This window comes from Mus caroli, unplaced genomic scaffold, assembly GCF_978045245.1.
Source record: "Mus caroli unplaced genomic scaffold, Mus_caroli_1 scaffold_12, whole genome shotgun sequence".
Taxonomy (NCBI): Eukaryota; Metazoa; Chordata; class Mammalia; order Rodentia; family Muridae; genus Mus; species Mus caroli.
The window spans coordinates 74838370-74854384 of NW_028227267.1; the positions used below are offsets into that span (position 1 = coordinate 74838370).

The 16015-nt window shown below is 42.1% G+C and overlaps 1 protein-coding gene across 6 annotated transcripts in view; it reads right to left on the minus strand.

Annotated features, from left to right (window-relative positions):
• The window catches only part of Dgkh (diacylglycerol kinase eta), a 170176-nt gene that overhangs the window by 38247 nt on the left and 115914 nt on the right, over positions 1–16015 (minus strand). For all 6 annotated transcript variants that reach the window (XM_029469092.2, XM_029469093.2, XM_029469095.2 and 3 more), the window contains 7 exons: positions 15312–15414; positions 14047–14206; positions 11992–12100; positions 11740–11879; positions 8227–8311; positions 5085–5170; positions 727–826 (listed from right to left, as the gene is read on the minus strand). In XM_029469092.2, coding sequence (XP_029324952.1) covers positions 727–826; positions 5085–5170; positions 8227–8311; positions 11740–11879; positions 11992–12100; positions 14047–14206; positions 15312–15414 — 783 coding nt within the window. The remainder of the gene's footprint in view (positions 1–726; positions 827–5084; positions 5171–8226; positions 8312–11739; positions 11880–11991; positions 12101–14046; positions 14207–15311; positions 15415–16015) is intronic.

The window sequence follows — 16015 nt, forward strand, 5'->3', positions numbered from 1 at the left end:
GACCAAGCAGTGTCTAGGTGAATAAAACTGTCATAGACTAAATAAAAATTTAAAGGAAAAATGTATTTCCACTTTCTTTTTCTTCCACTTAATCCCCTAGTTCAGCCTGAGCCTCGGGGGCAGGAATCCTTCCCAAGCCTTACATACAAAGACCCCTTCATGGACTTTAAAAGTAAAGATGCTGGCTTGTAAAGTCTATATGCTATTCTTACCTTAGCATCAGAAAGCTCATAAAGGAGGGAAAAATCTGTAAAGGTATGAAAAAAACGTCACGAAAGAAATAGAACTTAGAAGGAGACAAGGACTTGAGTCTAGAGAATGGAGAGACCCGTGCTGGGTGGGAACTGGACCACCAACACTTGCTTGACATGGAAAGCCAGGCCTCACCCAACAGGACCATGGGCCCCCTAGCATCCTCCCCTGACAGGCTGACCGCATGTCCCTTTTAAGATGCCAATCACAGAGAAAGGGATCTGAATTAAAAAAAAAAAAATGGCTCGCTGAATACTTCCAGCAATGCTGTTTTGTGCATATTAAAGGCTAACCATAAACTAGAAGGCATTTTTGTAAATCCTCATACCTAAATAAAAACATTGTTTTTTTGTTTTTTTTTCTCTTTAGATATTTTGGCAAGAGTACACCAAGGCAATCTTTACACCACAGCTCGGTGCTCATAATGTCAATGAACAACTCGCATGCCCTTGACGTGTGTTGTGTCCCTCTTACTTTACTGGCCACGGCTTCGGCTACTACTGTATTTTCCAGTGTTCTGTCCTGTGCCTTCTCCACTTTGGCAACGAAGTCCTTCACGGTTTCACAGAGTATCCTTTGAGGAAGAGAGAAGGCGCCTTTATAGTCTGTGTGCTCTGATGTACAAACGAAGTTAAAAGTAAGCGTAAGCAGCCCAACTCCGAGGACCTGAGATCATTCTTACATAAGATGGAACTCCCATCTGTGTTAACGTATCTTAGATATCTTTACGACTGTTAGGTGAAAAATAGATACACAAGTAAGCCTTGCTTTCCGTACTTATAGAAAGGCTGTGCTGAACCATCCTCAAATGCCTAAATATTACGTAAGAAGAATATTTTCAGATCCCTTAAAAATCATGTAGCATCCCCCACAGCTGAGACACTTTGCTTCATGGTGAACAGACACAAGCTCTTCACTAGCTCCAGGATCTGTTGGATCTACAAGGTGTCAGCAAATGGAAATCTCACTGCTACCTGAAGAACAAAGAGTCTGTGTGTATTGGTACCAACCAATCAGATACTTGAATTCAGTTATATTCTCTGTTAACCCATCTATTTCCGCCCCCCGCCCCCGTTAAGATAACCAATGCAATAATATACAAACCTAACTCAATTTAGGTCTCATTAGTGTCAGCAATCTATGGCTGACTTGTTTGTTTCTTTTAATTACATTTGGAGTCTTTGCAAAAGAAATGGACTGGAGAGAAAAATAATGTGAAAGACATCTACCTCTCAAACAGCTGTTAGCCAGCATAATGGCATATGAATAGACTGGTTTTGGCAAAAAGTGCAATGTTGATAGAAATATCTTGAAAGTAAAACATTTCTATCACTGATACAGTAAAAATTTACAGAGAAGGAGAAATAAGTTCCACTAGTGGTTTTTTTTTCTATGAAATTTACAACTTTCTCTGGTGGGTGAGGAATGGTATTTTCTCTATACATCCATACTACAAAATCAAACTCTGTGACAGGCACAGGGTACATGCATGCACCCTGCTTACACTACAGGCCTTCGAACTGGTCATTCAGGAGCATTATCCCTAACCATTTGTGTTTTACCTGTTGCTTAGGGGTTAGCTCTGCGGGCCATCTAGCCCTCAGCCTGCTTCCAGATGCAGAGATAGAACCCTCGACTCACGTGTGCTAAGCGAACACTCAGCCATTGAGCTACAGGCCCAATCCTCTTGGAACTGGCTGACTTTTCACATTCCAGTTTCTGTTCTCTATTTTTCTTTAAGATTAAAAATAATAATAATATGTGTATCTGTGTGTGCTTGCATGTCATGTATGTGTGTGTACCACATTCGTCTAGTGTCTGAGGAGACATGTATCGGACCTCCTGGGGCTGGAGTTATTAACTGTTGTGAGCTGAGTTGTGGGAGCTGGAAAGCTAACTAGAGTCTTCTGCAAGAGCATCAGACTCTTTAATGCTGAGCTATCACTCCAGCCCCTTAATTTCAAATTTTTAAGAGAATTAAGAGAGCCTAGCTTATCATTTATTAGACTCCTTCACGGGCTTCCTATCTAATCCTTCTTAATATATAATACAGAATTTCTTCACAGATGATGTCAGTCTGTCATAACCACTCTTTTGCTTGCTCTACAAAAGATCCTCTGTGAAACCCCACTCCTGAGAGCAGACACTGCCATTCTCACCAGCTTGTGTAACTCTAACCTAAAGGTCCACCTTGCCATTACTGTAATGGTTTCACCCAATTTCCTCCTGGGTTTGAGAAACTGCGCATGCCAGAGCGCTGACCACTGCTGTGCTTGGGCTATTGACTCTGAGGGATGGAGCCCTGCAGTCCATCCCTGTAGAAAGGAAAGGGGCAGCCATGGTTTCCTACCTCAGTTTCCCCCACATCTCTGAGGTGCAGAGAGGCAAAAGGAACAGCCTGGCTCTATCTCTGCACCTTGTGTGCACAGGGCTGAGGCACAAATTAGGAGAGTGCTAGCTTCTCAAACTGTGGAACAATCAGAAGTGTTCTGCCTTATGGTCCTGTGGCTCCGAGTTACAAAAGGCGTATTTCAGGCAGACTGCCCTTTTCACTGAATCATGGAGCCTCCACTGCTTCCCCCACCTCGATCCCTGCAGGCTTCTAAGGTTTGGAACATTAAAGCATGGGGGAGAAAAACTCTCCCCATTAAATTTTTAGTGTGTCAATGATCACACAAATCATTTTAAGGGGAAAAGACTGTTCTTAGCATAGTTTCTCTAAAATTTAACTATTGTTGATCATTGTTATTTAGGGGTTTTGTTTCTGTTAGAAACAAGTAAACTGTTTGAAAATACATTTCTTCTGTTGATATGTATAGTGTAAAGCAAACCGAATTTTGGTGCTCACAGAACTTGCCATGTGCGTTTGTATCAAAAATCTGCCTGTTCCTCATGGGGGAGGCTTGCTCTTCACACCACAGTTTATTCATGTGAGACAAACCGAGAAGATGACATTCCTAGGGGATTCTGCAGTGCTGTGAAGTTTTGGGGAAAGTTGAGTTTTAAGCAAAAGCCATATCACTTAGCTTCTGGTAATGCAGGACATGACTAAAAAAATAATGAAATGATACCATTAAATATTTATAATTTCTAGTACTTCTCTTCAAGATTGTTTTGAAGGCAATGACACCAGACTTGAACTGTCCGGGGTCATTTCAGAATACAAAGCTAGCTAGTGTCTCTAAGATCTTAGACTTGTTGCTTATAGATGTGAGTGAAGAGACTGTGGGGGAGGGGGCGATCCTCCCAGGGGATTTCCTGACTTTCCCTTTCAATTTTGTTTCTGGAAATCTAGTCCTTGCTTGTAGACAACAGAAGATGGCTTTTAGAACTGTTTGTGGAATGCGCTTGGAGGGTTAATTCTAGAACCTTTGTATATTTAATAGTATGTCTAACTTTTATTTCTTTTCTGTTTGCAGGTAATGTACTTGTTCTGGTGTGCAATCATTTAAATGCACGTCTCTTTAATTGTTTTTAGATTTTCCTGTATGCATAGTTTAAACCACAAAGTCTATTTAAAACTATAGCCCAGGACAGCCAGGACTACACAGAGAAACCCTGTCTCAAAACAAAATACAAACAGAAACAGAAACAAAAACAAAAACAAAACAAAAAACTATAGCGGTAGTTTACAGTTTTAACAAGGAAGAAAGTTGTGGAGTTTAACTTTGTATTTTCTTTCTTATAGAAAGGTATTTTTATATGTTCTTTTTAACAAATATGTGTACAACCTTTAAAACATCAATGTTTGGATCAATACAAGACCCAGCTTATTTTCTGCTTGCTGTACATTAAGCAAAGATGCTATAATAAAAACAAAATTAAGGAAAAAACCAAAAGGAATATAGAATATTTATATTCTAGAGGAAAGAACTGACCTAAATAGTGAATTTAGAGTAGTAAAAGATGTATTTAAAGCGGGCCAGGTGGTGTGGGTCTGGAATCTTAGATAGCTGATGCAGGAGGATTCTAGGTTCAAAGACTGCCTGGAATACAGTGAGTTCGAGAAGGTCTTCTTTTACGGTTTCTACAGACATTTGATTCACAGATCAAGGCTGGCAAAGTCAAATGTCTACTGAGGCCAGGGGAATTATAGGTGGGTTGAAGCCAGGACACGAGAGACAATCTCTGTAAGCAGCACAACTCATTAAGCAAGCACAAATGGGCGTTTTCCTTCTAGCTTTGCGCGGCTCTATTCTTCCATTCTCTCTCTGCTTCCTACATTCTAACAGCAATGTGTTCACCAAGCAGGGTCTCAAAAGGCGTTCCTTTGTTTCTGAGTTGAAATTTCAGCCAGCTCCTGCTAGCTGACCTTCTCACGATGCAAGTATAAGATGCTTCAAAAGTAAACTTGAAATTCCACATTTAGGATAGCATCATGAAGCTTTGGCTCCATGTTTGGAATTAAGTAAAAATCTGATGAGTTTGAGATAAATTATAATTATGGATTTTAAACATGCCAGGAGATGTCATTTTGAAGAATCTCACTGTTTTCCTTTTGGTGATGTAAACAGTTGCTAAATAAAAAAAATATGTGTACAGGAAATAGTAAATTTTAACGAGATAGGATTTCTGTGTTGTAATTAACCATTGATAATTTGCAAATAGACATTTAAATTCTACGCACTTTTCATACTTTTATAACAGAAATGTTTCGAAATAAGCAGCATAGAGTCTGAATAGACTCCGTGTGGATGCCAATGTGACTAAAACTCCAGGTCAAATTATCGTCTAGGAAGAATCACCAGAAATGGTGTCAGCACCAGGAAATACCTTTCCTCCCACACTCTCACGTAACTTAGCACCTTCTCCACTCCAGCCCCACAACTCACTTGGCAGACGATATGACCACGGCACGCTCATCAGAGTTGACGATTTTCGTAAGATGATTTGCAACGGAGTCTTCATAAATTGTCATCTGGAAAAGAAACCCCTGTGCTATATGATTGCTGTTGGTGTCTATACAACCCAGTCATGACTGCTTCAGAAATGTACCATTTGTGACATTTGGAAAACAGGGCAAAGGCTGCCATGAAAAGCTAGTGTGCGTGTGTGTGTGTGTGGGGGTGGGTGTCATGCAAAATAAAAATTTCTCTGACTCCCATTTTTAGAACCTGGAGTTCTTTTTATCTTTAGAAAATTCAATTAATGATCCATTGTGTTTTTTAAAAAAATATTGTAAGTGAATAATATATATATATATATATATATATATATATAGTATGACTAAAAGTATTATTTTAAAGAAGTACACTACAAGCCAGGGCAGCGCATACAGAACACAGGAGAACACTGGAGATACAGGTAGACGAACCCAGTGATTAACCCTGAGCTTCCTCACACACGTGCAGAATGCAAACTGAAAGAAACCACACGCAAAATGGCTAAAATGCACACAGCAGCGAGTGGAACCTGCCAACTGGCACGGATGGTGGGAATATAAATCTCTCCTACCTAAAAGCTGACAGGTCCTAGGCAGCTACTGGGCAATGTCTGTTAGACCTGAACACAGGCCAACACCAGAGGACTGGGAAACTCAAGTTCTACATACACACCCAAAGAAATGGACACGTGTTCCCCAAAAGACATGGGCTAGGTGGAATGTTCACACAGTGTCCAATGCAATGTATTTGTTCCATGGAAACACTACAGGACCCTGGGAAGGAATGAGTCCCAATTATGCCTCAGCGGAGCCAAAGCAAAATAAGCATGCAAAATGATCTCGATTTTATATTCTACCTTTCCCATCTTCCTAAACCAAAGTCTAGGCTGTTAGTGAGGAGTTGTCATCCATGAGAAATGTGTGGAAGTGCTTGCAAGGGTGGGAGAGGGGCTTATCACGCACGCAATGCTGTCTTGGGATCTGGGTGTCTGTTACATAGGTTTGTCTAATTTATATTTAAAAAAAAATTTCCCAAGCTGAACATCTAAGATATGCATCTTTTTCTGTCTATCTACTACACCTCAGTCACAAAAGCCTTTTAAAAATGCAATTGTATAGCCAAACGATCTGGCACACAACCGTAAACGATCCCCAACGACAAAAGTACTTTGTTGCTACATCAGAACTGTAATTTTGCTATTGTTATGAATCACAATGTAAATATCTGATCTGCAGGATGCCTGACCCACAGGTTGAGAACTGCTGTCTTAAGACAGTGAAACACACTACATTGCCCAATGTCCTGTATCTTCTCTCCTACTGGACTCAAATCTTAACATCTTGTCAAAAGAACACACCTTCATGATATATAAAAATACGCATACTATTTAACAGCCTCATGAACAGAGTCTCTGTCAAATGTTCTCTTCATATGCATTCCATGCTATAAATTCAGGATTTTCCAATAGAAACGATGGCTCCGTTCAAGCCGGTCAGTCTCCAGTGTTTCTTCGTTTTGCTATAAATCTTCTTGTCACCCCGAACATCGGTTCATTCCTACCCAACTGGTAAATAGTCTCCTCCGCAATGTCATTCTGACTGACATCTTCCCAAAGAAATATCACTTTAAATTTATGGTCAAGTCCACCAGTGGCTAATTTTCAATGTCTACCTCACCTCCTTTGAGTGCAGACCACACCTGTAAAAGCAATTTCACACCAGAGTAGCTACAGGTCTCCCCGAGTTCTGCAACATCGCACTGCCTGCCTAATCTCTTGGTTTAAATACAAGAATCTCTGTCTTTAAGGATCAGGACAATGTATCTTCGAAAAATTTGACAATTTTCTTCAGAGATCAGCTTATCTCTCTTCGCTGCAGGGTGGGTAATATGTGGTATGGCCCCTAATGCTATAAAGGAATGCATTCATTAATGTCATTGATTAATTTATTAATTACTGTCATTTAATTAATGCTACTTGAAGCTCGTATTTTTTTTCATTAAGGATAATCAAAGATAAGAAAAGACATCTCTTTCTGAGGAAGAAGATAATATTTATGTCCAAGGACAGAATTTATAGATGCCACATTTAATCCTCCAGAAAAACAGGCTCTATAGGCTATTCAGATAGAATTATAAAAGTGAGCGTTTTGCTGGAAATTAAGCAGTAACCCCATAAACCTCACCAGTTGAGTAGCTTAGGCTACGGGGCTGTGCATCATTTGTTCTCCATTTCATACCACTCTACTACTTTTTCATGTTTCAGAACTTTTTAAAATATTTTCCTCTCTGAAAAATACACTTATCTTCTCTAAGAATGCCCCTGTCTTAGCTTTGACAAGATAATAATTTTCCCAATGGCAAAACAAAGATTTCAGCTCTAAAGAGGTGAATTTTCCTAGTGAGAAAAACATGCGGCGGTAGATCAAAGGGCTTTAATGAGTCAGAGCTAATCTCCTGGAAGTCAGATTGTTTTTAAGTTTCCACCGCTCTGAGGTTTAAACACGACTGAAAATTTTTAGACACTTGTGGTCAGCAGCAGAGATAGAAGGAAGTGAGCGGTGTTTCTTCCTTTGCTTGCTCAGGATCGATGGGCTTAATGTGGGTCTGCTGTCCCTTCAGAGAGCAGGCAAAGGGAAGAGAGAAACTGTATCATCCTCCAGCCAGGAGTGCTGGACCATGAGTGGGAGGGGCTTATCAGAGCTGGGCAGACACCTAATGATCAAGTTCATGATGGATGCAGACGATGAGTGAGCCCTCAACAAAGGCTGCTATCTGCTGGCCTCCCGGGTCATGAGAACGGGACCTTGCATGTCTGATGCTGTATACACATCTGCACCATTAAATCCTCAGGGCACCAGGACCCATGTCATAGACAAAGTGGTAAAGGTCCAGGAAGGTCAGTGACCTAGTGTCCATGGTCAGTCCATGGTCACAGAGGGTCTTAAACTTTGATCCTCAGGATACTTTGCTCTGGGAGAGGAGACTGGAGGCAGGCAGCAACACCATGAAACACACATGCCACCACTGCCATCTCCCCCTGTGCCCGAGATACCCCATTTCAAATGGCCAGTAGATAAAAGATTAGTCTTACATAAAATTCTTCAGTTGCTGCCACAGGTTCAGGAAGTAGAGACGCCTTTGCTGGCAATTTGAGCTCATAGGTCATTATACTCCACCTGATAGAAGAAAATCCTTTGGTCTAAAACTTAAATCTTTAAATTAAAACTTTAAATCTTAATAAACTATCCCTGTGTCACATACATACATACATACACACACACACACATATATATACATACATATATTCATACATACATACATACATGCAACATTTATGGCATATAGTTTTATTTTATCTTAAACGGAGTATGGGACAGAGACAAATTGTGATAATCCCATAAAACATTGGATTCATAATAGTTTATGACTGCCACATTCTACCATTTTCTCTCCAGTTAGAAACATCCAAACATTCCAATGCCAAACATCCAAACATTCCAATTCCCACAGCAGGAAATGCTGGTCACCCTATGTCTTTCTACTCTAAATGAAATACACCAGCCCTACTGCTTGCTGGGTGGGGACTGTAGTGGTGGCAACATAAAATGAGTACAGTACCACAGAACGTCAGGCAAGTAGCCTGATCTTTGTAAAATAGTCATAACGATGCTGTTATGAACCAAGTCACAGTGTAGCTATAAAGATCAGGTATTTGAAAAGCATAAAAACAAACTATTAAATTAACTTTCACCCCCATTTTATGATGCTAGGATCACCTGTCTTTCACAAACAGTAAAGCCACAAAGACAACAACATGATTCTGATGAAGACCACCATCTTCTTTCTGCTGCCTTTGGCATATACCAGTGGATGGTGCCCCTGACCACAGGGGTGCTATTTCTCAGCTAGCCACTTGGGGGAGTGAATTTCTAGAAAGCATTTCCCTAGGCGGCATCAGAATATCCCTTTAAATCTGTCTCAGAAAGAAGCATTTAAGATAGCGTATTGGGGCTGGTAAGATGGCTCGAGAATAAAGGTACTTGCCACTAAGCCTGGTGACCTGAATTAGATCCCCAAGAACTACAAGGTTCAAGGAGAGAAGTGAGTCTTGAAAGAGCTCTACATGCTCAACAGGACAAACGCAGGGACACACACACACACGATTAAATACACAGACACACACAGACACACACACAGACACACACACAGACACACACAGACACACAGACACACACACAGACACACAGACACACACAGAGACACACACACAGACACAGACAGACACAGACACACACACACACACAGACACACACACAGACACACACACAGACAGACACACAAACAGACACACACACAGACACACACACAGACACACACACAGACACACACACAGACAGACACACACAGACAGACACACACACACACACGCGCACACACAGACACACGCACACGCACAGCAAATACTCCATGCTGTTTTCGAAGCAAAGCTCTGACCCATTTAGAAAATTATTTCCACCTGTGTTCTCCCCCCCACCCTCAAAGCTGATTTTATTTCATTCAAACCCTTTCTTCCCCTCTGCTTTACTAAGATAAAAACGGCCAGATACTACGTGTTTACAATCTACAACTGCTGTTTTAATGTACATAAATCCCAAGAAATAACCAAGACACCTGAGCTGGTTAATGTATCCATCGCCAGTGTCTTTTCCGTTCTGTTTCTGTATGTGTATATAGGAAGTGTGCATGCGTGCATGCTCGTGCATGCATGTTCAAGGACGCATGTGCCACTCACTGCCTGCGTGTAGACAGAGATCTGGGGACAACGGTGTGTTGGTCCTCATTTTCCACCTTATCTGAGACTGGATCTCCTTGTTTGCAGCTTATATGCCAGGAGAGCTAGCCTGGGAACTTCTGGGGACTCTCCTGCTCCTCCTCCCATTTTTGCCAGAAGAAGCACTGTATTACAGACATGCTGCTGCTGGTGCTGCGCTCAGCTCCGAATGGGCTCTGGGGAACCAAACTGAGGCTTGCACAGCAGGTCCACTGAGCCACTCCCTCAGCTCCACCCCTTTCTATTTTCCCACTCATCTATCTATCTTTCCTTCCTTCCTTCCTTCCTTCCTTCCTTCCTTCCTTCCTTCCTTCCTTCCTTCCTTCCTCCCTCCTTCCCTCCCTCCCTCCCTCCCTCCCTCCCTCCCTCCCTCCCTTTTTAACCTTGGAGATTCTGAATCTACTACCAGCCCAGATCATAAAGCATTACAACCCTACTAAATGAATGTCCCCTACATGCCGTTTTGGATACATACAGGCTAAGGTTCTGCCATCCAGGTCTATTTTGCAATACGTTTTCAGTAGAGGAATCACGCATTTCGTCACAGCGTGACAGACAAGGTTATCACGCTGAGGTTAGCGCTCATCTGGGGATAATTACATTTTTGACTGGTGGCTCCCTGATGTGATTTTGTTTTCAGGAAGAGTTCCACAGATGGCTAATCCTATCAAAGTTGTTTTGATTCATGCGAGCTCAAGTCTGTAATGATATTTTGATATTTGACTCATACTCTTGGGGGTGGGGGTAATTACGGCGTACTAAATCTTGTTGTTCCCTTAACCCAAATTCTAAATGCCTTCGCTACAAACACTGTGATCTCAGCTTTATACATGACCTTTCAAAATGGGGTTGCTGAAGGTGAGGAGGGGCGAGGGGAGGAGACTGAGGACAGTGTAAACAGTGACAGGTCCTCCATCTGCATGAGTGTCCCTAATAATTCCCTCTTTCTCTGGGACAGAATTCATACTCTGTGTGTGTGTGTGTGTGTGTGTGTGTGTGTGTGTGTGTGTGTTTGTGTCTGTCTCTTTCTGTCTCTCTGTCTCTTTCTTCCTGACCCCCAATCCCCCACCAGGGCAAGCTCTTTTGCCATTGAGCTACATCTCTGGCCTGGGCAGGACTCCCTTACCGCTTTACCATCTAATTACCGGGGGAATTAGCTCAGGAGGAGTCTCTCCAGCAAAATGAAAATGACACTGCTTTTCTTACGGGTCTCATCAATCCATTATCAGAAGCTCCCGCTACAAAGTTAACTATTAGCTTTCTGATTTGAGCAGTGATTAAAAGCAGTTGGTATTCCTAGGCATGGTGGTGCACTCCTATAATACTGGCACTCAAAGACAATTAGACAGGAGATCTCAAGTTTGAGATCAGTCTGAGTGACGTAGAGAAACCCTATCCCCAAACCACAACAAAACAAAAGTTAGTGACTTCACAGTCATCTACATTTAAATAAGGAAGTCATTGGAACCATTTCTTCAGACTTTTGCCATCCATCCATCCATCATCCATCTATCTACCCATCCATCATCCATCCATCCATTCATCATCCATCCATCCATTATCCACCCATCCATCTTCCATCCATCCATCCATCCATCCATCCATCCATCCTATCTTTCAAATGCACCTTTTATTGAGTGTCTACTTTATGCAAATTCTATTCAGGATCTCAAAGACTAATGAACAAGACAGGAATCTTGGACTAACATTCACTAAAATTGAAAGGATCAAATAATCCCAGGTTGACATTTTCATAAGAAAAATTTCTTTTACCTGTCCAGCATTTTGGTACTGGCTCGTTCCAGCTTCTCTAGTATCTGAGGGAGTTGGGTGTCATCATCATACGAACCCCCCCAGCCAAGAACTCGAGCAAGGTCATTGCCCGTACCCAAGGGTAGCACCCCAAGCTGGCACTGCAAAAGAATGGAATGGTGACATTTTCAGGGAAGTTGGGGAACAAGGGATTCAAGACTAGCTTAAGCCACATAACAATACCCCGTCTCAACCACTCCAGTGCATACTTACCTGTTTATGCAAGTTCAGTTTATCAATCTCTGACAAAACCCATCCTACACTTCCATCTCCTCCACAGACAAGGATCCGAAAGTTGTCAAACTTTTGAAACAATCTCAAGCTGAAAGTAAAACATTCATTTTTAGTGTTAAGTCCATAAAAAGCACTTTCTCCAGTTACTGTTTATTTTATATTCATTTACCTACATTCATATTAAATGTAAGTTCGTATGTAAAAATTGACTTGAGTGCCATAGTTAACTCAAGAAAACATTTGAATGAAAAATAGTTATGCGCAGAAATGGGGATAAATTGTAAGAAAGGGGGAATGAAAACCAAGAAGAGCAAAAGTGGAGGGGAGCCAGGAACAAGAACGGAAGGCCAAGCAGGCAGTGGCCTGTGGCTTTTCCATTATAGGGCAAGTCACTTTCTGAGAACTTACAAACAAGGGAGAAGCAGTGTGGGATGTTAGCATTCTGTCTAAGCTCCGCCCCACAGTTACCTGGTAACAGCCAGGAGTGCCCTACTCACTATAAAAGGGGCTGAGAGCCCCCAACTTGCTCTTGCTTTCTTGCTCCCTCTCTGTCCTCTCGCCCCTCCCCACCCACGTGCTCATGGCTGGCCTCTACTTCTCTACTCCTCCTCTCCCTCCCCCATCTCTCTTAACTCCCCTCTCCATACACTGAATAAACTTTATTCTATACTATACCTCCATGTGGCTGGTCCCTCAGGGGGAAGGGATGCCTCGGCATGGGCCCCCAGGGACACCCCTTTTCCCCCACACCTTACCACACATCCACCAAAACATATTCCTTCTCTCTTTTTATAAATACAACATGGGGGACACTTGGCTGCTCCTAAAGACACCTGCCAGCTCTCACCAATGCCTAGCTCTCAGCATCCTCCCCTCCTCCCAGTCGCATGCCTTCTTCCTTTGACTAATGTCTCCCCTTAATGTCATTCTGTCCATACCCACTGACCTTTAGTAAACCTTAGGTCCTCCACCAATAACCTCCAGAAATCACACAAGGAGAGACACTCAGAGACTGAGAGAATACAGGAGTCCTCCATGAGAAGACATCCACCCCCCCACAGAAAATGTATACATATACCATCACACAAGGGCACCGAAAGGGGGTGAAGGGCCTAAGGTGTATCCTCACAATGAAAATGCCAGGCAGTTCACAGTCATGTTTAGGCTTTAAGTTATACAGCATCACAGAACGGTCAACAAAAGTCCCTTAGCATTTATCGAAGTCAGCCCGAGACCCTTCCGGGCTGAAGTACTAAACAGACCCCCTTTAGTTAGGTCATGCACTGTGTGTGTATATTCTATGAAGATAAGTCTCTGATATTTGTATTTTACATCTATGCAAGTTTATGTGACATACACTTAAAATACTTTTGTACACATTTTAGAATTTGAAAGTTAGGCTAACAAGTTTGGAACTGATATCAGAAAGCTGAATAACATCAGGAAGTTTTGTGTTAAAAGCTCTAATTAAGGAGCATATCTTTAATCCCAGCACTCAGGAGGGAGAGACAAGCTATCCCCCTGCAAGTCCCAGGCCAGCCTAGTTCTCAAAGACTTCAGCCAGGGCCTCACAGTCCTGTCTCAAAAAGCAAAAAAACAAAACAAACAAACAAACAACAACAATAGATAACGAGAAAGTTAAGCTGGAGCCATAGCTTAATGAGGAGGGCCTGCTCTTCTATAGAGTCAATCAGCAGCACCATTTAAAAAGAACAACACTGAACCTAAAGTCGACAAAGCTCAAATGTAGGAACGCATGAGAGCAACAAAGATGTCTAATGGAAAATGTAATTTTTCTAGGTTTGTTGGTTTGGTTTAGTTTTCAGAGACAGGGTTTCTCTGTGTGGCCCTAGCTGTCCTGGACCTCCAAAGGCAGAGTTCCAACTGTCTCTGCCTCCCAAGTACTGGGATTAAAGTTGTGCACCACTACCACCGAGCTTGGAAATTAATTTTCCTGAGCAGCAGAGCCAGGCACATCTACCTCATGCTTAGAACTGTATTGTACTCAAGTAGGATTTATCATAAATGAATTACCCTAAATAAGGCCCTCCGTTCATTAAATCAAACACCTGAGCTGGGTTGAGCAACTGTTTAAAGCGACGAAGGAACTTCACTCCCTGATTATCTCCACTCTTAGAGTTGACGAACACCAAGAGGGGGCTGACACAGAACGAAAAGGTTGCTCGACAGAAACCTGCAAAAACAAGCCCGGGACAAGATTAATATGCACTTCTTCTCTCTTCAATTATTAATAGGCATTCAGAAAAAGGAGGAGAAATTGGTGAAAGCAAGGAACCTTCCTTACTGCTGGCACATCACCGTAATCTAGTCCCCTGGCTAAACTGTTCAGTATCTGCATCCTAGCAATATAAAACTCGTGTTTTAGGACATACTTTGCAGTGAGGAACCACGCCAGAGACAATAACCACCAACCTTACCAATCTTTATAAGGAAAGGAAAGCTATGGGTTTACAGTTGTCAAATGACTCATGCCCATACTTGGTATTTTACAATATTCTAATTGTTCTTTGTATAGGTCTAAGAAAATACGTTAAAATGAATGAAGGATCTATTGGGGGTGGGGAGAGCTGTCAAGAACACATCCCCTGAGCTTTGCATCCATATGCACAGCTGTTACACGCCTGTGCAGGAAGCACAACAGAAGACTAAAACAACACATTGCAGAAGCCATGTGTAACGTGGCGTGCAGAGGAGGAAGTAACGAGTGTCCCATTCTAAAACCGGTGATGTCAGAAAGTCTCCTCTGCATTTACAGTTAAGCCCTCACCAGATTCTAGAAATAGCAAATGCATTTAGAGGAATACAGATTCCTGCAATTAAATGACAGGAGAGCAAATCTTAATAGTAGCCCATGCTAATGGGCAGTTTCAGTTATGGTGAGAGAACACACACACATTAACCTTTCAGGAGTTCAGTACAAAATGACGGTCCCCCTTCATTCGTTGGGATGTGGCAAAAAAAAAAAAAAAAAAAAAAAAAAAAAAAACCCTGCAAGTCTTGTGTACAACGATCTGGCCAAAGTGTTAATGGCTGCACTCCAACTTTCCTTTCAAAATATTCATTTGAGCTGGGGATGTAGCTCTGTGGTTGGACGTATGCTTAGCTCTTCAGGATCCTGGGTTTTATGCCCAGCATCACAAGAATCAACTAATTAAGCAACCAAATATACCGTCCAGCATTTATAAAAACTGACCAGAATAGTCAATTACAATGTATCATATGAAATTCAACCAACAGTAAATACGCTAGAAATACACATACTTACTACTGCTACGTACCATCAGAGTCTGTGCTATTTAGTGCAATCGGAGGTATGATGGAGACTTTACACTGGCCCAGGGGACAGACGGGATGGTACACGTCTTTGCAGGCAGTGTGCACCTGACAACAAACAAAGAAACCTTCAAGAACTGTAAAAACAACAAACCAACGCGTGATAAATGACCCCAACAGTCCTGTTTGTTCAGGATCAACACCATCACAAAATGTTCAGTGTTTAGGAAAGCACTGAAGGTGTATTTACTCGTCTGGGAAACAAGCTTGCACTGTATGTGAGTGACTCTGCCCAGAGCAGTCTACTCCTCTGGTTATCTAAAGTAAGTGTTATGTAGTGAGTGCATGCTTAGTGGAGGGAAGCAGGAAGAGATGATATGGAGGAGGAAGAGAGGGAGAGTGGGGAGGGAAGAAAGAGGAAGGATGGAGGGACAGTATCTCAATGTCATGGTCATAAAATTTAATAAAAATAAATAAAATCTGCCATGTGCAAGCTCTTTCTGCAGTGATCCTACAACCTTCTAGTCTAATTTATCTTAGCTTATGTATTTGTGTGTGCTGATACAAGGACATGCATGACTCCTTCCTCAGCTAGACCACTGCCCTGCAAGAAAGAAGCAGAAAACTCAAGCCAACTAGAGACATTCCGAGCGAGGAAACCCAGGGTTACCTCACCATGGTGGAGCATGGCTTCTCAGAATAGCTGTGT